Source organism: Molothrus aeneus, unplaced genomic scaffold, assembly GCF_037042795.1.
Source record: "Molothrus aeneus isolate 106 unplaced genomic scaffold, BPBGC_Maene_1.0 scaffold_43, whole genome shotgun sequence".
In the NCBI taxonomy this organism is placed as follows: Eukaryota; Metazoa; Chordata; class Aves; order Passeriformes; family Icteridae; genus Molothrus; species Molothrus aeneus.
The window spans coordinates 189912-212844 of record NW_027099100.1 but is presented as its reverse complement, the minus strand read 5'-3'; the positions used below and the strand labels follow the sequence as shown (position 1 = coordinate 212844).

At 43.0% G+C, this 22933-nt stretch overlaps 2 protein-coding genes across 6 annotated transcripts in view; one reads left to right on the top strand and one right to left on the bottom strand.

The window, feature by feature from the left end:
* The window catches only part of HSF1 (heat shock transcription factor 1), a 66253-nt gene extending 47989 nt beyond the window's left edge, over positions 1-18264 (bottom strand). For 3 of the 4 annotated variants that reach the window (XM_066571363.1, XM_066571364.1, XM_066571362.1), the window contains exons 1-2: positions 17962-18264; positions 9612-9720 (exon numbers count right to left, since the gene is read on the bottom strand). In XM_066571363.1, coding sequence (XP_066427460.1) covers positions 9612-9720; positions 17962-18090 — 238 coding nt within the window. In that variant the 5' untranslated portion in view covers positions 18091-18264. Of the gene's footprint in view, positions 1-7731; positions 7752-9611; positions 9721-17961 lie in introns of those variants that run through there. The other variant, XM_066571365.1, reaches the window with a different exon arrangement.
* Positions 18265-20287: 2023 nt separating this feature from the next.
* BOP1 (BOP1 ribosomal biogenesis factor) overlaps positions 20288-22933 on the top strand; it is a 107899-nt gene continuing 105253 nt past the window's right edge. The window contains exon 1 of one of the 2 annotated variants that reach the window (XM_066571314.1): positions 20288-20498. In XM_066571314.1, coding sequence (XP_066427411.1) covers positions 20490-20498 — 9 coding nt within the window. In that variant the 5' untranslated portion in view covers positions 20288-20489. The remainder of the gene's footprint in view (positions 20499-22933) is intronic. The other variant, XM_066571313.1, reaches the window with a different exon arrangement.

Here is a 22933-nt window from a genome sequence, read left to right as displayed (position 1 = left end):
GGGGAAAGGGGGTAAATATGGAGTAAATATGGGGGAAATATGGGGGGGGAATGGGGGAAAATATGGGGGGAAATATGGGGGAAAAGGGGGAAATATGGGGAAACAGTGGGGGGAAATGGGGGGGGAAATATGGGGGAAATATGGGGGAAATTTTGGGTAAATATGGGGTAAATATTGGGGAAATATGGGGAAATATTGGGGAAACAGGGGGGGAAATAGGGGGAAAATATGGGGTAAATATGGGGAAAATATAGGGGAAATATTGGGGAAAATATGGGGGAAATATGGGGAAATATGGAGGTAAACGTGGGAAAATATGGGGAAAAATGAGGGAAATTATTGGGGGAAAATATGGGGGAAAATGGGGAAATATGGGGGAAAATGGGGAAAACATTGGGGGAAAAAGGGAGAAAATGGGGGAAAACATTGAGGAAATCTGGGAAACACATGGGGAAAAATCCAGGAAAAAATCTGGGAAAAAATGAGAATAAATGGGGGGAAAATAAGGGGAAAACATTGGGAAAAATGGGAGAAAATAGGGGAAAATAGGGGGAAAACATTGGGGAAAAATGGGGAAAATATGGGGAAAAAAAGGGGAAAAAATGGGAATAAATGGGGGAAAATACGGGGAAAAAATGGGAATAAATGGGGGAAAATACGGGGGAAATCTGGGGAACATATGGGAAAATATCCAGGAAAAAATCTGGGAAAAATGGGAAAAAATGGGAATACATGGGGGAAAATGGGAATAAATGGGAACAAATCCAGAAATAAATGGGGAAAAATCCGGGAATAAATGGGGGAAAATCTGGGCAAAAATCTGGGAGAAATTCCGGGAAAAATGGGAATAAATGGGAAAAATCCGGGAAAAATCTGGGGAACATATGGGAAAACATCTGGGAAAAAATCCGGGAAAAATGAGAAAAAATCTGGGAATGAATGGGAATAAATGGGAAAAAAATCCGGGAAAAATCCGGGAAAAAATCTGGGAATAAATGGGGAAAAAATCTGGGAAAAATGAGAAAAAATCTGAGAATGAATGGAATAAATGGGAAAAAAATCCAGGGAAAAATCCGGGAAAAAATCTGGGAATAAATGGGAATAAATGGGAAAAAAAATCTGGGAAAATCCGGGAAAAATCTGGGAATAAATAGGGAAAAAATCTGGGAAAAATGAGAAAAAATCTGGGAATGAATGGGAATAAATGGGAAAAAAATCCGGGAAAAATCCAGGAAAAAATCTGGGAATAAATGGGAATAAATGGAAAAAAATCTGGGAAAAATCCGAGAAAAATCTGGGAATAAATAGGGAAAAAATCTGGGAAAAATGAGAAAAAATCTGGGAATGAATGGGAATAAATGGGAAAAAAATCCGGGAAAAAATCCGGGAAAAAATCTGGGAATAAATGGGAATAAATGGGAAAAAAATCTGGGAAAAATCCGAGAAAAAATCTGGGAATAAATGGGGAAAAATCTGGGGAAAAATGGGGAACAAATGGGGAACAAATGGGGAAGAAAGTGAATTTTTTCCTGGATTTTCCCCCATTTATTCCAGGATTTTTCCCACTTTATTCTCTTTTTGCCATTTTATTCCCAGATATTTCTGCCCATTTTTCCCATATTTTCTCCCATTTATTTGTGGATTTTTTTCTGGGAATAAATGGGAAAAAATCCGGGAATAAATGGGAAAAAATCAGGGGAAAATCCAGGAATAAATGGGAAAAATACGGGGAAAAATGTGGGAATAAATGGAGAAAAATCCGGGAATAAATGGGGAAAAATCCGGGAATAAATGGGGAAAAAATGGGGAAAAAAATGGGAATAAATGGGGAAAAAATGGGAAAAATATGGGGAAAAATACGGGGAAAATGTGGAAAAAATCTGGGAATAAATGGGGAAAAATCTGGGAAAAAAAATCAGGAATAAATGGGAATAAAATGGGGAAAAAATGGGAAAAAAAGGGAAAATGTCTGGGAAAAATGGGGAAAAATCTGGGAACAATATTGGGAATATATAGGAAAAAATCTGGGAAAAATGTGGAAGAAAAACGGGAAAAATGGGAAAAAAGCTGGGAAAAATATGGGGAACATATGGGAAAAAACCTGGGAAAAAATGGGAATAATCCAGGGAAAAATGGGAACAAATCCAGTAAAAATGGAGAAAAAATCCGGGAATAAATGGGGAAAAATCTGGGAATAAATGGGGAAAAATCTGGGAAAAAAATCGGGAAAAAATGGGGAAAAAATGGGAATAAATGGGGAGAAAATGGGAATAAATGGGGAAAAATACGGGGAAAATCTGGAAAAAATCTGGGAATAAATGGGGAAAAATATGGGGAAAATATAAGGGAAAATATGGAAAAAAATCTGGGAAAAAATCCGGAAAAATGGGGAAAAAATGGGGGAAAATCTGGGAAAAATCCGTGAAAAAATCTGGGAAAAAATCGGGAAAAAATCTGGGAAAAATGGGAATAAATGGGGAAAAATCCAGCAATAAATGGGGAAAAATCTGGGAAAAAATCTGGAAAAATGGGAATAAATGGGAACAAATCCAGCAATAAATAGGGAAAAATCTGGGAATAAAATATGGGAAAAAAATGGGGAATAAGTGGGAAAAAACCCAGGAGAAATGGGAAGAAATCCAGGAAAAAATGGGAATAAATTGGGAAAAAATCGGAGAGAAAATGGGAATAAATGGGAACAAATCCAGTAATAAGCGGGGAAAAATCTGGGAAAAATCTGGGGGAAAATCTGGGAAAAAATGGGGGAAAAATCTGGGAAAAATTTGGGAAATAATCGGGAAAAAATGGGAAAAAAAAAGGGAATAAATGGGAAAAAATCCGGGAAAAAATCCGGGAATAAATGGGAAAAATCTGGGAATAAATCCAGGAAAAATGGGGAAAATCTGAGAAAAATCTGGGAAAAAAATTGGGAAAAAATTGGGAAAAAATGGGGAAAGTCCAGGAATAAATGGGAAAAAATGGAAATAAATGAGGAAAAATCTGGGGAACATATGGGAAAAAATTGGGAAAATCCATGAAAAAATGGGAAAAAAAATGGGAATAAATGGGAAAAAATGGGAAAAAATCCGGGAAAAAATCTGGGAATAAATGGGGAAAAATCTGGGAATCAATTGGAAAAAATCTGGGGAAAATCTGGAAAAAAATCTGGGAATAAATGAAAAAAAAATCAAGGGGAAATGGGGAAAACTTTGGAATACATGGGAAAAAAATGGGAAAAAATAGGGAATAAATGGGAAAAAACAGGAAAAAAATGGGAAAAATGGGAAGAAATCAGGGAAGAAATACAGGAAAAAATCTGGGAAAAAATGGGCAAAAAATGGGGAAAAAAGGGAATAAATCCGGGAAAAAATCCGGGAATAAATGGGGAAAAAACCGGGAATAAATGGGAAAAAAATCTGGAAAAAAATCCGGGAATAAATGGGAAAAAAATCCAGGAATAAATGGGAAAAATCTGGGAAAAATCCGGGAAAAATGGGAATAATTGGGAAAAAATTTGGGGAAAAATAGGAAAAAAAAAGGAAAAAAAGTGAATTTTTTCCCGGATTTTTTCCCTATTTTTTCTGGGAATAAATGGGAAAAAAACAGGGAAAATCCAGGAATAAATGGGAAAAATAGGGGAAAAATGTGGGAATAAATGGGAATAAATCCGGGAATAAATGGGGAAAATCTGGGGAAAATCTGGAAAAAAATTTGGGAAAAAATCCGGGAAAAAAATCTGCGAGAAATTGGAAAAAAAATTCAGGAATAAATGGGGGAAATTTCAGAATAAATGGGAAAAAAATTGGGGATAAATGGGAATAAATGGGAAAAAAACCCAAGAAAAAATGGGAAGAAATGAGGGAAGAAATCCAGGAAAAAATGGGAAAAAAAGGGGAAAAATCTGGGAAAAAATGGGGAAAATCTGGGAAAAATATGGGGAACATATGGGAAAAAAATCTGGGAAAAAATCGGGAATAAATGGGGAAAAAACCAAGAAAAATGGGAAGAAATCATGGAAGAAATCCAGGAAAAAATGGGAAAAAAATTGGGAAAAAATCGGGGAAAATCTGGGAATAACGGGGAAAAATCTTGGGAAACATATGGAAAAAAATCTGGGAAAAAATGGGGAAAATCCGGGAAAAAATGGGAAAAATCCGGGAAAAATGTGGGAATAAATGGGAAAAATCTGGGAAAAAATGGGGAAAATGGGAAAAATCCAGGAAAAAAATCAGGAATAAATGGGAATAAAATGGGAAAAAAATGGGAAAAAAAAGGGAAAATGTCTGGGGAAAAATGGGGAAAAATCTGGGAACAATATTGGGAATAAATAGGAAAAAATCTGGGAAAAAATGTGGAAGAAAAACGGGAAAAATGGGAAAAAAGCTGGGAAAAAATATGGGGAACATATGGGAAAAAACCTGGGAAAAAATGGGAATAAATCCAGGGAAAAATGGGAAGAAATGGAATAAATCCAGTAAAAATGGAGAAAAATCCGGGAATAAATGGGGGAAAAATCTGGGAAAAAAATCGGGAAAAAATGGGAAAAAATGGGAATAAATGGGGAAAAAATGGGAAAAATATGGGGAAAAATACGGGAAAAATCTGGAAAAAATCTGGGAAAAAAATCCAGAAAAATGGGGAAAAAATCGGGAAAAATCTGGGAAAAATGGGAATAAATGGGAACAAATCCAGCAATAAATGGGGAAAAATCTGGGAAAAAATCTGGGAGAAAATGGGGAAAAATGGGAATAAATGGGGAAAAATCTGGGAATAAAATATGGGAAAAAAATCGGGAATAAATGGGAAAAAACCCAGGAGAAATGGGAAGAAATCCAGGAAAAAATGGGAATAAATTGGGAAAAAAATCGGAGAGAAAATGGGAATAAATGGGAACAAATCCAGGAATAAGTGGGGAAAAATCTGGGAATAAATCCAGGAAAAATGGGGAAAAATCTGGGAAAAATCTGGGAAAAAATCTGGGAAAAATTTGGGAAATAATCGGGAAAAAATGGGAAAAAAAAATGGGAATAAATGGGGAAAAATCTGGGAAAAAAATCGGGAAAAAATGGGGAAAAATGGGAAAAATATGGGGAAAAATACGGGGAAAATCTGGAAAAAATCTGGGAATAAATGGGGAAAATATGGGGAAAATATAAGGGAACATATGGAAAAAAATCTGGGAAAAATCTGGAAAAATGGGGAAAAAAATGGGGGAAAATCTGGGAAAAAATCCGGGAAAAAATCTGGGAAAAAATCGGGAAAAAATCTGGGAAAAATGGGAATAAATGGGGAAAAATCCAGCAATAAATGGGGAAAAATCTGGGAAAAAATCTGGGAATAAAATATGGGAAAAAATCGGGAATAAATGGGAAAAAACCCAGGAGAAATGGGAAGAAATCCAGGAAAAAATGGGAAAAAATTGGGAAAAAAATCTGAGAGAAAATGGGAATAAATGGGAACAAATCCAGTAATAAGTGGGGAAAAATCTGGGAATAAATCCAGGAAAAATGGGGAAAAATCTGGGAAATAATCGGGAAAAAATGGGAAAAAAATGGGAATAAATGGGGAAAAATCTGGGAATAAATGGGGGAAAATCTGGGAAAAAATCTTCGAGAAAATTGAAAAAAAAATCAAGGGGAAATGGGGAAAACTTTGGAATAAATGGGAAAAAATGGGAAAAATGTGAAAAATGGGAAGAAATCAGGGAAGAAATCCAGGAAAAAATCTGGGAAAAAATGGGGAAAAAATGGGGAAAAATCTGGGAAAAAATGGGGAAAAAATGGGAATAAATCCGGGAAAAAATGGGAAAAATCCGGGAAAAAATGGGAATAAATGGGGAAAAATCTGGGAAAAAATCTACGAGAAAATTGGAAAAAAATTCAGGAATAAATGGGGAAAACTTCAGAATAAATGGGAAAAAAAGGGAAAAAAATCAGGAATAAATGGGAAAAAACCAGGAAAAATGGGAAGAAATCAGGGAAGAAATAGGGAAAAATGAGAATTTTTTTTCCTGGATTTCTCCCCATTTATTGCCAGGTTTTTTCCCATTTATTCCCATTTTTTCCTGCTTTTTTCCCATTTAATCCCAGTTTTTCCCCCATTTATTCCCAAATTTTTCCCAGTTTTTCCCAAATTTTTCCCCATTTTTTCCCATTTATTCCCAGATTTTCCCCCATTTAATCCCAGATTTTTTCTCATTTATTCCCAGATTTTCCCCCATTTATTCCCATTTTTTTCATGGATTTTTTCCCATTTATTCCTGGATTTTTTCTGGGAATAAATAGGGAAAAATCCAGGAATAAATAGGGAAAAATGGGATTTTTTCCCCAGATTTTTCCCATTTTTCCCCAGATTTTTCCCTTTTTTTCCAATTATTCCCAGATTTATTCCCAGATTTTCCCTTTTATTTCTGGATTTTTTTGCCATTTATTCCCAGATTTTTTCCCATTTATTCTCTGATTTATTCCCAGATTTTCTCCCATTTATTCCCAGATTTTTTCTCATTTATTTCTGGATTTTCCCCCATTTTTTCCCAGATTTTTTCGCTGATTTTTCCCCATTTATTCCCATTTTTTCACGGATTTTTTTCCCCTTTTTTTCCGATTTATTCCCGGATTTTTTTCTTGGAATAAATGGGGAAAAATGGGAAAAAATCCGGGAATAAATAGGGAAAAATGGGAATTTTTTTCCCAGTTTTTTTCCCATTTTTCCCCAGATTTTTTCCCTTTTTTTTTCCAATTATTCCCAGTTGTATTCCCAGATTTTTCCCCATTTATTCCCAGATTTTCTCCCATTCATTCCCAGATTTTTTCTCATTTATTTCTGGATTTTCCCCCATTTATTCCCAGATTTTTTCGCTGATTTTTCCCCATTTATTCCCAGTTTTTCCCCACTTTTCCCATTTATTCCCAGATTTTTTCCCATTTATTCCCATTCTTTTCCATTTTATTTCCAAATTTCTTCCCATTTTTTCCCCACATTTTTTTCTCATTTATTTCCATTTTATTCCCATTTTTCCCATTCCCAGATTTATCCCCAATTTTTTTTTCACTTTTTTTTGCCCATTTATTCCCAGATTTTCCCTCATTCATTCCCATTTTTCCCACATTTTTTCCCAGATTTTTTTGAATTTTCACTCCCACATGTTCAGCTGCCTGACAAAGCTGATTCCCAAATTCCCATTTATTCCCATTTATTCCATGTTTTTTCTGGAATTTTCCATCCATACTCACACATGTTCAGCTGCCTGACAAAGCTGATTCCCAAATTCCCATTTATTCCCAATATTCCCGGATTTTTCCATGTTTTTCCAGGAATACTCACGCACGTTCAGCTGTCTGACAAAGCTAATTCCCAAATTCACAGAATTCCCAGATTTTCCCACGTTTTTTCCATGTTTTTCCAGGAATACTCACACATGTTCAGCTGCCTGACAAAGCTGATTCCCAAATTCCCATTTATTCCCATTTATTCCCATTTATTCCCGGATTTTTCCTAGATTTTTCCCAGATTTCTCCATGTTTTCCTTGGAATACTCACACGTTGAGCTGCCTGACAAAGCTGATTCCCCAATTCCCAGATTTTGCCCAGAATTCCCAGATTTTTCCATGTTTTTTCTGGAATTTTCCCCCATACTCCCACATGTTGAGCTGCCTGACAAAGCTGATTCCCCAATTCCCAGATTTTGCCCAGAATTCCCGGATTTTTCCATGTTTTTTCTGGAATACTCACACATGTTGAGCTGCCTGACAAAGCTGATTCCCCAATTCCCAGATTTTGCCCAGAATTCCCGGATTTTTCCATGTTTTTTCTGGAATACTCCCACATGTTGAGCTGCCTGACAAAGCTGATTCCCCAATTCCCAGATTTTGCCCAGAATTCCCAGATTTTTCCATGTTTTTCCCCATACTCCCACATGTTGAGCTGCCTGACAAAGCTGAGTCCCAAATTCCCATTTATTCCCAGAATTCCCAGATTTTTCCATGTTTTTCCCCATACTCCCACATGTTGAGCTGCCTGACAAAGCTGATTCCCCAATTCCCAGATTTTGCCCAGAATTCCCGGATTTTTCCATGTTTTTTCTGGAATTTTCCCCCATACTCCCACATGTTGAGCTGCCTGACAAAGCTGATTCCCAAATTCCCATTTATTCCCAGATTTTGCCCAGAATTCCCGGATTTTTCCATGTTTTTTCTGGAATACTCCCACATGTTGAGCTGCCTGACAAAGCTGATTCCCCAATTCCCAGATTTTGCCCAGAATTCCCGGATTTTTCCATGTTTTTTCTGGAATACTCCCACATGTTGAGCTGCCTGACAAAGCTGATTCCCCAATTCCCAGATTTTGCCCAGAATTCCCGGATTTTTCCATGTTTTTTCTGGAATACTCCCACATGTTGAGCTGCCTGACAAAGCTGATTCCCCAATTCCCAGATTTTGCCCAGAATTCCCGGATTTTTCCATGTTTTTTCTGGAATACTCACACATGTTGAGCTGCCTGACAAAGCTGATTCCCCAATTCCCAGATTTATTCCCAATATTCCCGGATTTTTCCATGTTTTTTCTGGAATACTCACACATGTTGAGCTGCCTGACAAAGCTGATTCCCCAATTCCCATTTATTCCCATTTATTCCCATTTATTCCATGTTTTTTCTGGAATTTTCCATCCATACTCACACATGTTGAGCTGCCTGACAAAGCTGATTCCCCAATTCCCAGATTTATTCCCAATATTCCCGGATTTTTCCATGTTTTTTCTGGAATACTCCCACATGTTGAGCTGCCGGACAAAGCTGATTCCCCAATTCCCAGATTTTGCCCAGAATTCCCGGATTTTTCCATGTTTTTTCTGGAATACTCACACATGTTGAGCTGCCTGACAAAGCTGATTCCCCAATTCCCAGATTTTGCCCAGAATTCCCGGATTTTTCCATGTTTTTTCTGGAATACTCACACATGTTGAGCTGCCTGACAAAGCTGATTCCCCAATTCCCAGATTTTGCCCAGAATTCCCGGATTTTTCCATGTTTTTTCATGGAATACTCACACATGTTGAGCTGCCTGACAAAGCTGATTCCCCAATTCCCAGATTTTGCCCAGAATTCCCGGATTTTTCCATGTTTTTTCTGGAATACTCACACATGTTGAGCTGCCTGACAAAGCTGATTCCCCAATTCCCATTTATTCCCATTTATTCCCATTTATTCCATGTTTTTTCTGGAATTTTCCATCCATACTCACACATGTTGAGCTGCCTGACAAAGCTGATTCCCCAATTCCCAGATTTATTCCCAATATTCCCGGATTTTTCCATGTTTTTTCTGGAATACTCCCACATGTTGAGCTGCCGGACAAAGCTGATTCCCCAATTCCCAGATTTTGCCCAGAATTCCCGGATTTTTCCATGTTTTTTCTGGAATACTCACACATGTTGAGCTGCCTGACAAAGCTGATTCCCCAATTCCCAGATTTTGCCCAGAATTCCCGGATTTTTCCATGTTTTTTCTGGAATACTCACACATGTTGAGCTGCCTGACAAAGCTGATTCCCCAATTCCCAGATTTTGCCCAGAATTCCCGGATTTTTCCATGTTTTTTCATGGAATACTCACACATGTTGAGCTGCCTGACAAAGCTGGCCATGTTGTTGTGTTTGAAGTACTTGGGCAGCACCTCCTTGGAGAACTGGCCCTGGTCAAACACGTGGAAGCTGCTCCCGCTCTGCCACAGAAATGGGGAAAAACACAAATTTGGAAAAATATTTCGGGGATTTTGGGGAATTTTTGGGGGATTTTTTGGGGATTGTTTGGGAATTTTCTGGGATTTTTGGGGAAATTTTGGGCCTTTTCAGGGATTGTCAGGAACTGGCCCTGCTCCCACACGTGGAAGCTGCTCCCGCTCTGCGCCAAAAATGGGGAGAGAAACACAAATTTGGGAACCTCTAAAAATATTTTGGGGATGTTGGGGGATTTTTGGGGAATTTTTAGGGATTTTTTGGGGAATTTTCTGGGATTTTTTGGGGAATTTTTGAGGAATTTTCTGGGATTTTTTGGGCCTTTTCAGGGCTTTTCCAGAACTGGCCCTGCTCCCACACGTGGAAGCTGCTCCCGCTCTGCACCAAAAATGGGGGAAAAACCACAAATTTGGGCAAGGTTGGAAAAGATATCAGGGATTTTTGGGGAATTTTTGGGGAATTTGGGGATTTTTTAGGGATTTTTGAGGAATTTTTGGGGATTTTGTGGGGAATTCTTGGGGAATTTTTGGGGTTTTTCAGGGATTGTCAGGAACTGGCCCTGGTCCCACACGTGGAAGCTGCTCCCGCTCTGCACCAAAAATGGGGGAAAAACCACAAATTTGGCCAGGATTGGAAAAGATTTTGGGGAATTTTGGGGAATTTTTGGAGAATTTTGGGATTTTTTTGGAATTTTTGAGGAATTTTCTGGGATTTTTGGGGAAATTTTGGGCCTTTTCAGGGATTGTCAGGAACTGGCCCTGGTCCCACACGTGGAAGCTGCTCCCGCTCTGCGCCAGAAATGGGGGAAAAACCACGAATTTAGGCAATTGTTTAAAATATTTTGGGGATTTGGGGGAATTTTGGGGGATTTTTGGGGAATTTTTGGAGAATTGTGGAATTTTTTGGGGAATTTTTGAGAAATTTTCTGGGATTTTTTGGGCCTTTTCAGGGATTGTCAGGAACTGGCCCTGGTCCCACACGTGGAAGCTGCTCCCGCTCTGCGCCAGAAATGGGGAAAAAACCACAAATTTTGGGACCTCTAAAAATATTTTGGGGATTTTTTGGAATTTTTGGGATTTTTAGGGATTTTTTGCGGATTTTTTTTTGATTTTCTGGGATTTTCTGGGGAATTTTTGGGCCTTTTCCAGAACTGGCCCTGCTCCCACACGTGGAAGCTGCTCCCGCTCTGCACCAAAAATGGGGAAAAAACCACAAATTTTGGGAATCTCTAAAAGTATTTTGGAGAATTTTGGGAAATTTTTGGGATTTTTGGGGAATTTTTAGGGATTTTGGGGAATTTTTAGGGATTTTTTGGGGATTTTTTTTGAATTTTCTGGGATTTTTGGGGAATTTTTGGGCCTTTTCCAGAACTGGCCCTGCTCCCACACGTGGAAGCTGCTCCCGCTCTGCGCCAGAAATGGGGAAAAAACCACAAATTTGGGGAATTTTTTAAAATATTTTGGGGATTTGGGGGAATTTTGGGGGATTTTTGGGGAATTTTTGAAGAATTTTGGGATTTTTTGGAAATTTTTGAGGAATTTTCGGGGATTTTTTGGGCCTTTTCAGGGATTTTCCAGAACTGGCCCTGGTCCCACACGTGGAAGCTGCTCCCGCTCTGCACCAAAAATGGGGGAAAAAACACAAATTTGGGGAATTTTTTAAAATATTTTGGAGGTTTTAGGAAATTTTTATGGATTTTGGGGAATTTTTGAGGAATTTTCTGGGATTTTTTGGGGAATTTTCTGGGATTTTTTTGGGCTTTTCCAGAACTGGCCCTGGTCCCACACGTGGAAGCTGCTCCCGCTCTGCACCAAAAATGGGGAAAAACCACAAATTTGGGAACGTCTAAAAATATTTTGGGGATGTTGGGGGGATTTTTGGGAATTTTTAGGGATATTTTGGGGAATTTTCTGGGATTTTTTGGGGAATTTTTGGGCCTTTTCCAGAACTGGCGCTGCTCCCACACGTGGAAGCTGCTCCCGCTCTGCGCCAGAAATGGGGAAAAAACCACAAATTTGGGGAATTTTTAAAAATATTTTGGGGATTTGGGGGAATTTTTGGGGATTTTTGGGGAATTTTTGGTGATTTTTTTGGAATTTTCTGGGATTTTTTGGGAATTTTTGAGGAATTTTCTGGGATTTTTTGGGCCTTTTCAGTGCTTTTCCAGAACTGGCCCTGGTCCCACACGTGGAAGCTGCTCCCGCTCTGCACCAAAAATGGGGGAAAAACCACAAATTTGGGGAATTTTTTAAAATATTTTGGGGATTTGGGGGAATTTTTGGGATTTTTAGGGATTTTTTGCGGATTTTTTTGGAATTTTCTGGGATTTGTGGGGTATTTTTGGAAAATTTTGGAATTTGGGAGGAATTTTCTGGGATTTTTCAAGATTTTTTCAGGATTTTTTGGGGTTTTTTGAATTTTTCGGGATTTTCCTTGGATTTTTTTGGATTTTTGAGGAATTTCAGGAAATATTTCTGGAAATTTTCTGGAAGTTTTTTTCAGGAATTTTGGGGAATTTTGCAGATTTTGGGGGATCTTTGAGGGAATTTTTGCAAAATTTTGGGATTTTTGGGGGATTTTTTTGAATTTTTTGGGGATTTTGGGAAAATTTTGGGATTTTTTCGAATTTTTGGGGGATTTTTGGAGAATTTTTTGATTATTTTTGAATTTTGGGGATTTTTTTGCAATTTTTGGAGATTTTTTTGGAATTTTGGGGGAATTTTCTGAAATTTTGAAACAGTTTTGGAATTTTCTATAATTTTTAGAGAATTTTTGGAAAACTTTTGAATTTTTGAGGATTTTTTTTGGTATTTTGGAATTTTCTGGAATTTTTGGGGAAATTTTTGTAAATTTTTCAAGTTTTGGATTTTTTCAGGAATTTTTTTGCGTGTTTTGGAATTTTCTGGAATTTTTACAGAGTTTTTACATTTTTCGTATTTTTGAGGATTTTTTGGGTGTTTTGGAGGTTTCTGGAATTTTGGGGGAAATTTTTGTAAAATGATGGAATTTTTGGAATTTTTGAGGATTTTTTCCAGGATTTTTTCGGGGTTTTTGAATTTTCTGGGATTTTTTCCTGGACTTTTTTGGGGAATTTTAAGAAATATTTTTGGAAATTTTCTGGAAGTTTTGCAAAATTTGGGGATTTTTGGGGGATTTTTTTGAGAATTTTTTGTGGATTTTGGTAAAATTTTGGGATTTTTTTTGGGGAATTTTTTGGATTATTTCTGGAATTTTGGGGATTTTTTTGCAATTTTGGGGGAAGAGTTTTGGAATTTTCTGGAATTTTTAGAGAACTTTTGGAAAATTTTTGAATTTTTGGGATTTTTGAGGATTTTTTTTGTATTTTGGAATTTTCTGGAATTTTCTGGGAAATTTTTGTAAAAGTTTCAATTTTTGGAATTTTTGAGGATTTTTTTCCAGGATTTTTTTTTTTTAATTTTCAGGAATTTTTTCCGAGATTTTTTTCAGGATTTTTTTTGATTTTTGATTTTTTTTGGATTTTTCCTGGACTTTTGCTGGGATTTTTGGATTTTTTGGAGAATTTTAGGAAATATTTTTGGAAATTTTCTGGATTTTTTTTCAAGAATTTTGGGGAATTTTGCAGATTTTTGGGAGAATTTTAGCAAAATTCTGGGAATTTTTGGGAATTTTCCGGGATTTTTATAATTATTTTTGAATTTTTGGATTCTTTTGAGAATTATTTGGGTTTTTTGGAATTTTCTGGATTTTTTCCAAGATTTTTTTGGATTTTTAAAAAATTTTTGGGGAAGTTTTTTGGATTTTTTGGACATTATCTGGAATTTTTTTTTTCAGGATCTTTTTGGGGATTTTCTTTTAATTTTAGGGACATTTTTCAATTTTGGGGGGATTTTTTGCAATTTTCTGGGATTTTGGGGAATCGCTTTGGGAAGTTTTGGATTTTTGGGGAATTTTCTGGAATTTTCACAGAAATTTTTGGATTTTTTCAGATTTTTTGGGAATTTTCTTTCGTTTTTTGAAATTTTCTGGGATTTTTTTTCAGGACTTTTTTGACTCTGGAATTTTTGGGGATTTTTTTTATTTATTGGGAATTTTTGGAAAGATTTTGGGGAATTTTCTGGAATTTTGGGGGCATTTTCTTCTCATTTTTGTGAAATTTTGCAGATTTTTTTAATATTTGGGGACTTTTTTGGGACTTTCTGCAAAATTTTGCAAATTTTGGGGAATTTTGGTTTTAATTCTGGGGATTTTTAAAAGGAATTTTTAGGGAATTTTGGGAATTTTTAAAAATTCTTTGGGATTTTTAAAAAAACATTGAATTAATTTTGTCAATTTTTAAAATTTTTGAGGGGTATTTTTTATTTTTCTAATTATTTTGATTTTTTAAATTTTTCTGGATTTTAAAGGAGTTTTGGGGTAAAATTTTGGGGATTTTTTGGATAATTTGGGGAATTTCTTTTTACATTTTGGAGCATTTTTAGGAGTTTTCTTCAATTTTTTGCAAATTTTGGGGGAATTTTGTGAAATTTTTTTTGATTTTTCGGGGAATTTTTAGAATTTTGTTGCTTTTTTTCAACTTTTCAGGATTTTTGTTAAATTTTGGGGGGATTGATTTTCATTTTTGGGAAATGTTGGGAATTTTTGCAGATTTTGGGGATTCTTTGAGAATTGTAAAAAATTTTCAGGTTTCTTGGAATTTTTTGGAAATTTTGGGGCTTTTTATGAATTTTTGGGGAATTTCCTGGAATTTTTTGGAAATGGTTGGGATTTTTCTGGATTTTTCAAGGAATTTGAGGGATTTTTTACATTTAAGGATTTTAATTTTTAATTTTTTTTGGATGGGAGGGAATTTTCTGCAATTTTGGGCAATTTTTATGATTTTTTTTTGGAGTTTTTTGGATTTCTTGGATTTTTTTTAATTTATTTTTTCCTTTTTTAATTTTGGCGATTTTTTGGCAATTTTTTTTTCATTTTTAGGGGTTTTTTGGGGAATTTTGGGGTTTTTTGGGGGAATTTCCCGCCCCACTGGGACACGGGGGCAGCTTTTTAGGGAATTCCACAAAATTCCCAATTTTTGAAGAGGATTCCAAAGAATTCTTGGATTTTCCATCGGATTCCATGGAATTGCAGAATATTCCCAAAAATCTCAACCGAAAGAGATCTGGAGTTCAAAGGAAGGGAAATTCCAGAGAAATTCTGGGGAAAAAAAATGGGAAAATCATCCCAGGAAAAGGCAGGAAAATCTGGGAAAATTCCATGGGAATAAAGGAGGAAAATCCTGGGCGGAAAAAAGGAGAAAATTCCTGGGGGAAAAATGAGGAAATTTCTTGGGAAAAGGAGAAAATTCAGTGAAAAAAAAGAGAAAATTCCGGGGGAAAAAAGGAGAAAATTCCATGGGAATAAAGGAGAAAATTCAGGGGAAAAAAGGGGGAATTTCAGGGGAAATAGGAGGAAAATGCTTGGAAAAATAGAGAAAATTCCATGGGAATAAAGGAGAAAATTCAGGGGAAAATGGAGAAAATTCCTGGGGGAAAATGAGGAAATTTCTTGGAAAAAAGGAGAAAATTCCAGGGGAAAAATGAGGAAATTCCTTGGGAAAAGGAGAAAATTCAGTGGAAAAAAAAGAGAAAATTCCGGGGGAAAAAAGGAGAAAATTCCATGGGAATAAAGGAGAAAATTCAGGGGAAAAAGGAGAAAATTCCTGGGGAAAAGGGGGGAAATTCCTTGGGAAAAGGAGAAAATTTCTTGGGAAAAAGGAGAGAATTCCTGGGGGAAAATGAGGAAATTTCTTGGGAAAAAAAGGAGAAAATTCAGTGAAAAAATGAGAAAATTCAGGGAAAAAAGGAGAAAATTCCTGGGGAAAAAATGAAGAAATTCCTTGGGAGGAAAAGGAGAAAATTCCTGGGGAAAAAAGGGGGAATTTCAGGGGAAATAGGAGGAAAATGCTTGGGAAAATAGAGAAAATTCCATGGGAATAAAGGAGAAAATTCAGGGGAAAATGGAGAAAATTCCTGGGGGAAAATGAGGAAATTCAGGGAAAAAAGGAGAAAATTCCTGGGGAAAAATGGGAAATTTCTTGGGAAAAAACCCCAGAAAATTCCAGGGAAAAAATGAGGAAATTCCTTAGGAAAAGGAGAAAAATCCTGGGGAAAATGGAGAAAAATCCTGCGGGAAAAAGGGGGAATTTCAGGGGAAATAGGAGGAAAACGCTTGGGAAAAGGAGAAAATTCAGTGAAAAAAAAGAGAAAATTCCGGGGGAAAAAAGGAGAAAATTCCATGGGAAAAGGGGGGAAATTCAGGGGAAAAAGGAGAAAATTCCTGGGGAAAAAAGGGGGAATTTCAGGGGAAATAGGAGAAAATGCTTGGGGAAAAAAGAGAAAATTCCATGGGAATAAAGGAGAAAATTCAGGGGAAAATGGAGAAAATTCCTGGGGGAAAATGGAGAAAATTCCCTGGGAAAAGGAGAAAAATCCTGGGGAAAAAAGAGAAAATTCCATGGGAATAAAGGAGAAAATTCAGGGGAAAATGGAGAAAATTCCTGGGGAAAAGGGGGGAAATTTCTTGGGAAAAAGGAGAGAATTCCTGGGGGGAAATGAGGAAATTTCTTGGGGAAAAAGGAGAAAATTCAGTGAAAAAAATGAGAAAATTCCAGGGGAAAAAAGGAGAAAATTCAGGGAAAAAAGGAGAAAATTCCTGGGGAATAAAGGAGAAAATTCAGGGGAAAATGGAGAAAATTCCTGGGGGAAAATGGTGAAAATTCCTTTGGAAAAAAGGGGGAATTTCAGGGGAAATAGGAGGAAAACACTTGGGAAAAAAGAGAAAATTTGTGGGGAAAAATGTTGAAAATTCCTGGGGAAAAAGGGGGAAATTTCTTGGAAAAAAGGCAGAAAATTCCAGGGAAAAATGAGCAAAATCCTGGGGGGGGGGAAAAGGAGAAAATTCCTTGGGAAAAAGAGAGAAAATCTTGGAAAAGGGAGGAAATTCAGGGAAAAAAAGGGAAAATTTGTGGGGAAAAAAGGAGGAAATTCCTTGGGGAAATAAGAGGGAATTTCTTGGGAAAAAAAGAGGGAAATTCCTGGAAAAAGAAGAATTTTCCAGGGGAAAAAAAAGGAGAAAATTCCATGGAAAAGACAGAGAAAATTCCTGGGGAAAAAAAAAAAGAGAAAATTGAGGGAAAAAAGGAGAAAATTCCATGAAAAAAGGAGAAAATTCCTGGGGAATAAAAGAGAAAATTCAGGGGAAAAAAGGAGAAAATTCCATGAAAAAAGGAGAAAATTCCTGGGGAATAAAAGAGAAAATTCAGGGGAAAAAAGGAGAAAAATCCATGAAAAAAGGAGAAAATTCCTGGGGAATAAAAGAGAAAATTCAGGGGAAAAAAAGAGGAAATTTCCTGGGGAAAAAAGAGAAAATTCCTTCAGAAAAAGAGGAAAATTCCTGGGCAAAATGACCAAATTCTTTTTAAGAAAAGGAGAAAATCCCTTTAAAAACCAGGAATTCTTTAAATCCACCAAAAAACCTCCAAGAATTCATTAAGAGATGAAAAATCCGGGAATATTCTTAAACCTGGGCAGGAAATTCCCCCAAAACTCCGGGAATATTCTTAAACCTGGGCGGGAAATTCCCAAATCCCGGGAAATTCCCCCAAAACTCCGGGAATATTCTTAAACCTGGACAGGAAATTCCCAAATCCCGGGAAATTCCCCCAAAACTCCGGGAATATTCTTTAACCTGGGTGGGAAATTCCCAAATCCCAAGGAAAACCAGGAATTTTTCGGGAGGAATTCAGGAAAACGTGAAGGAAAAAAGTGGAAATTTCGGGATGGGGATGGGAAAAACTCCGCGCGAATTTTTCTTTAAAACCATTCCAGGAATTGCAAATTTTCCCGGAATTTTTCGAGCTGCACCTTCCCAAATTTCCGACTTTATTCCATAAGCGAATTCCTAAATTAAGCCTTAATTAGTCCCTAATTAGCGGCTGGCGCTGCAAAGGTCGCTGACGTTTTGATTTCCCTCCCTATCTCGCGCGGGAAAAGCGAGATTTTCGCGGGGAAAATGGGATTTTTCGCGGGGAAAAGGAGGGATTTTCGCGGCAAAAATGAGATTTTTTTTTTTTCTTTTTTCGCGGCAATTCCCCTCAGGAACCGCGCGGGCCGCGGGGCCCAGGCCAGGCCTCAACCGGGCCGGGCCGCGGCTCCCCCGGCATCGCTCGCAAGGCTCCGGGGATCCCGGCCGGTACTGCCGGTACTCACGGGGCTCCAGCAGATCAGGGAATCGGTGTCGGGATCCTCCACGAGCGTCCACAGCTTGGTGAGGAAGGCGGGAACGTTGCTGGCACCGGGCCCCGCGCCCGCCGCCGCCGCCGCGCCCGGCCCGTCCATGGCCTCGCCCTCACGGCGGGGGCGGGAAGGGCTCGGGGAAAGCCCCGGGGGAAGCCCCGGGGGGAGCGAGGCCGTTACAAAGGGCCCGGAGAGGAGGGAGAGCAGGGAGAGGAGGGTGAGGCAGCGGCGGCGGGAGGCGGCATGGCCGCCGCCATCTTGGGGGGCGGGGTGTGAGGGAAGGGGAGCGGAGCATGCGCGGAACCGCCCGCGGAGGGTTGGGAGTGAGGGAGGGGCGGGGCTTTGCGGTAAAAACACGCCTACTTTGGAGATAGCCACGCCCACTAACGCTTGGGACTGAGGGAGGGGCGGGGGCTTTGCGGTAAAAACACGCCTACTTTGGAGATAGCCACGCCCACTAATGCATGGGACTGAGGGGGGCGGGGGCTTTGCGGTAAAAACACGCCTACTTTGGAGATAGCCACGCCCACTAACGCTTGGGACTGAGGGAGGGGCGGGGGCTTTGTGGTAAAGACACGCCTACTTTGGAGATAGCCACGCCCACTGTTGCTTGGGGTTGAGGGAGGGGCGGGGCTTTGTGGTAAATACACGCCTACTTTGGAGATAGCCACGCCCACTCTTGCCTGGGATTGAGGGAGGGCGGGGCTTTATGGTAAAGACACGCCTACTTCGGAGATAGCCGCTCCCAATGCGTCTTGGGGCTATAGAGGGGCGGGGCTCTGTCACAAAGACAAACATGCTGCTGCGTGTAGTACTGGGGGCGGGGCTTTGTTGGGAAGACACGCCCCCTTATGCAATAGCCACATGCTCTGTGTGTTTGTGCTGGGGAGGGGCGTGGTTTTGGAGCAAAGACACGCCCTCTTTGGCGAAGGCCACGCCCGCTGTGTGTTGGGAAAGTGGGAAGGGCGAGGCTTTGATGCAAGGACCCGCCCCCTTTGGAGATAGCCGCGCCCACTGCAGATTTGTAAGAGGGAGGGGCGGGGCTTTGGCATAAGACACGCCCCCTTGACGGAGCGCTATGACCACTGTATGTCTGGAGAATGAGAGGGGCGGGGCTTTGTGGTAAAGCCACGCCCCCTTGAGACGTAGGCATGGCCACCGTATGCTGCCATTAGAGGGAGCGTGGCTTGGCTCAACGACGCGCCCCGTTGAGAGATAGCCACGCCCACTGCCTGCTGTTAGAAGAAAGGGGCGTGGCTTTGCCGCAACTATACGCCCTCTTTGAAGACAGCCACGCCCATTTCCCCGCTGTTAGTAGAGAGCGGCGTGGTTTTAAGGTAAAGACACGCCCCCTTGCGACCTAGCCGTGGCCACTGTATGCTGCTACTAGAGAGGGCGGGGCAACAGCCAGGTTCACTTCGCTTTGGTGCACGGACACGCCCCATCGCACAGTGACCACGCCCACCGCATACGGCTGAGAGGGGAGGGGCGGGGCTTTAGCCCCTATCTGTCACGCCCACTGGCTATAGGGGAAGGGAGGGATGGGGCCCCAGGGGTGTAGGGACACGCCCACTCACGTTACACCACGCCTACCGCCTCCGGATGACCCGGCATGAGCATGGCTATCACATAGGAACGCCTCATTTATTATTCACGCCCACTGCTCTGCAAGACGCGCCCCTTTCTGTTGCTGGCTGGTGGGGATTTACCACACGAACGCCCCCTGATGGGTTGGGACACGCCCACCTACACTAGGACACGCCCTCTCTTCAAAGCTTGCTTGTTTTGGGCTTGGCTATTGCATGGGAACGCCCCCGATGGGTGAGACCACACCCCTCACACTAGGCGCCGCCCATTCCTGTGCTCAATCCCTGGGAAGGGCGGTCACATCAGAATGGCCCCGTCTCACCTGGCCACGCCTCCTGACACAAGGACACGCCCCCCCACACCTGGACACGCTTTGTGCCCACATGGACACGCTCCCCCATAACTGGCCCTGCCCTTCGGCCATTTATGTCTCAGGGTAACACCCCCAACGGAGTGGATACGCCCCTGTGCGATCTGGCCCCGCCCTTTCCGTGTGGACGCGCCCCTTTCCCCCTCTGTTCACGCCCCTTCCTATTGCTGGGATAGCGCTCAGGGAACGCCCCCGAGTTCATGTGGCCACGCCCCCACTACAAACCACGCCCCTTTCTGGCCCTCGCACGGCCTTTGGCGCGGCTGCCGCTGCGCGCATGCGCGAGGCCGGCGGCGCGGCGGTGTCTGCGCATGCGCACTGTGCTTTCACATTTTCCCGCGCTGCCGCTCGTTTCCCGTTATTTTTCCCGTTACATTTTCCCGTTATTATCTCTCGTTCCCGTTATCCCGCCTTGCCCAGGAGCACGATCCCCTCCTTCGGGAGTTGCGCGGGGCCGCGACAAGGCGGAAGCGCGGCGGGCGGGGGCGTGGCCGTCCCTGTGACCCGCGCCCACGTGTTCGGCGGCGCACGCGGAGCCGCCACCATGGAGCAGGTCCGGGGGTGACCGGGGAGGGGGAACGGGGGGACCCGCGGGGTTGTCATGGCAACGGGAAGGGAGGGGACACGCACGGCACTGGCATGGCAACGGGGATAGAGGGGGCTGGCCTGGTGTCCGTGAGGGGGGAACGGGAAATGGGGAAATGGCGGGAGGGGTCCGGCCTGGTGTCCGTGAGGGGGAACCCGGCAAGTGAGAGGGGTCTAGACTTGTCCTAAAGGGGACGGGAAATGAAGGGGGATTTGGCCTTCCGAGGGCGAGACCCTGCCCTGTCCCGGTGAGAAGCGACCGGGAAACGTGGGGGGTCCGGCCTGGTTCCCGTGAGGGGGGGATTTGGCCTGGTCTTGACGGGGGCACTCGGTCCTATCCTGGTGAGGGGAGACCCCATAACTCCGGCCTGGTCTCCATAAGGTGGAGCTCGGCAGTGAGGGGGATTTGACCTCCTGAGGGGGGACCCGGTCCTGTCCTGGCAAGGGGGAACCTCATAAATGGGGGGCTCCAGCCTGGTCTTCATGAGGGAGGTCTGGCCTTGTCCTGAAGGGGGACCCGGCAACTTGGGGAAGGTCTGGCTTGGTCTCGGTGAGGGGGGGGACGGGAACGGAGGGGTTCAGGAATGGCGGGGTCCAGCCTGGTCTCTGTGAGGGGAAACCCAACACTGAGGGGGGATTTGGTCTCTTGAGGACGGGACTCGGCCCTGTCCCGGTGAGGGGGGACCGGGAAATGGGGGGGTCCGGCCTGGTCTCCATGAGGGGGAACCCAGCAGTGAGAGGGGTCTGGTGCTGAGGCAGGACCTGGCAGTTGGAGGAGATTTGGCCTTTGAGGGGAAACCCGGCCCTGTCCTGGTGAGGGGAAATGGGGGGATCCGGCCTGCTCTCCATGAGGGGGAACCCGGCCATTTGGGGAGGGTCTGGCCTGGTCTGAGTGAGGGGAAACCCGGGAATGGAGGGGTCCGGGAATGGCGGGGTCCAGCCTGGGCTCCATGAGGGGGATCCCAGCATTGAGGGGTGATTTGGCCTTGTCCTGAGGGGGGGCTCTGTCCTATCTGGATGAGGGGGAACCCCATTATTGGGGGGTCCAGCCTGGTGCCTGTGAGGGGAACTCTGCAGTGATGGGGGTTCGGGCTCCTGAGGGGAGACCCAGCAATTGGGGGGGGGTCCAGCCTGGTCCTGAGGGAAGACCCCGCAACTGGGGGGGGTCTGACCTGGTCCTGAGGGGAGACCCTGCAATTGGGGGGGTCCAGCCTGGTCCTGAGGGGAGACCCTGCAATTGGGGGGGTCCAGCCTGGTCCTGAGGGGAGACCCCGCAACTGGGAGGTCTGACCTGGTCCTGAGGGGAGACCCTGCAATTGGGGGGTCCAGCCTAGTCCTGAGGGGAGACCCAGCAATTGGGGGGTCCAGCCTGGTCCTGAGGGGAGACCCTGCAATTGGGGGGTCCAGCCTAGTCCTGAGGGGAGACCCAGCAATTGGGGGGTCCAGCCTGGTCCTGAGGGGAGACCCCGCAATTGGGGGGGGTCTGACCTGGTCCTGAGGGGAGACCCAGCAATTGGGGGGGTCCAGCCTGGTCCTGAGGGGAGACCCAGCAATTGGGGGGTCCAGCCTGGTCCTGAGGGGAGACCCAGCAATTGAGGGGGGTCTGACCCGGTCTTGAGGGGGGAGTTTGGCAATGGGGGGGTCTGGTCTAGTCCTGAGGGGAACCCAGGATTGGGGGGGGAGTCTGGCCTGGTCCTGAGGGGGGACCGGGCATTTGGGGGGTCCTGGCTGGTCCTGAGGAGGGATTGGGTATTTGGGGGGTCCAGGCTGGTTCTGAGGGGACTCTGGGCATTTGGGGGTCCAGGCTGGTCCTGAGGGGGGACCGGGCATTTGGGAGGTCCAGGCTGGTTCTGAGGGGGGACTGGGCATTTGGGGGTCCAGGCTGGTTCTGAGGGGACTCTGGGCATTTGGGGGTCCAGGCTGGTCCTGAGGGGGGATTGGGCATTTGGGGGTCCAGGCTGGTCCTGAGGGGGGATTGGGCATTTGGGGGTCCAGGCTGGTCCTGAGGAGGGATTGGGCATTTGGGGGGTCCTGGCTGGTCCTGAGGGGGAACTGGGCATTTGGGGGGTCCAGGCTGGTCCTGAGGGGACTCTGGGCATTGGGGGGTCCAGCCTGGTCCTGAGGGGGGACCGGGCATTTGGGGGGTCCAGCCTGGTCCTGATGGGGGACTGGGCATTTGGGAGGTCCAGGCTGGTCCTGAGGAGGGATTGGGCATTTGGGGGTCCAGGCTGGTCCTGAGGGGGACTCTGGGCATTTGTGGGGTCCAGCCTTGTCCTGAAGGGGGACTGTGCATTTGTGGGGTCCAGCCCGGTCTTGAGGAGGGATTGGGCATTTGGGGGGTCCAGGCTGGTTCTGATGGGGGACTGGGCATTTGGGGGGTCCAGGCTGGTTCTGAGGGGGAAC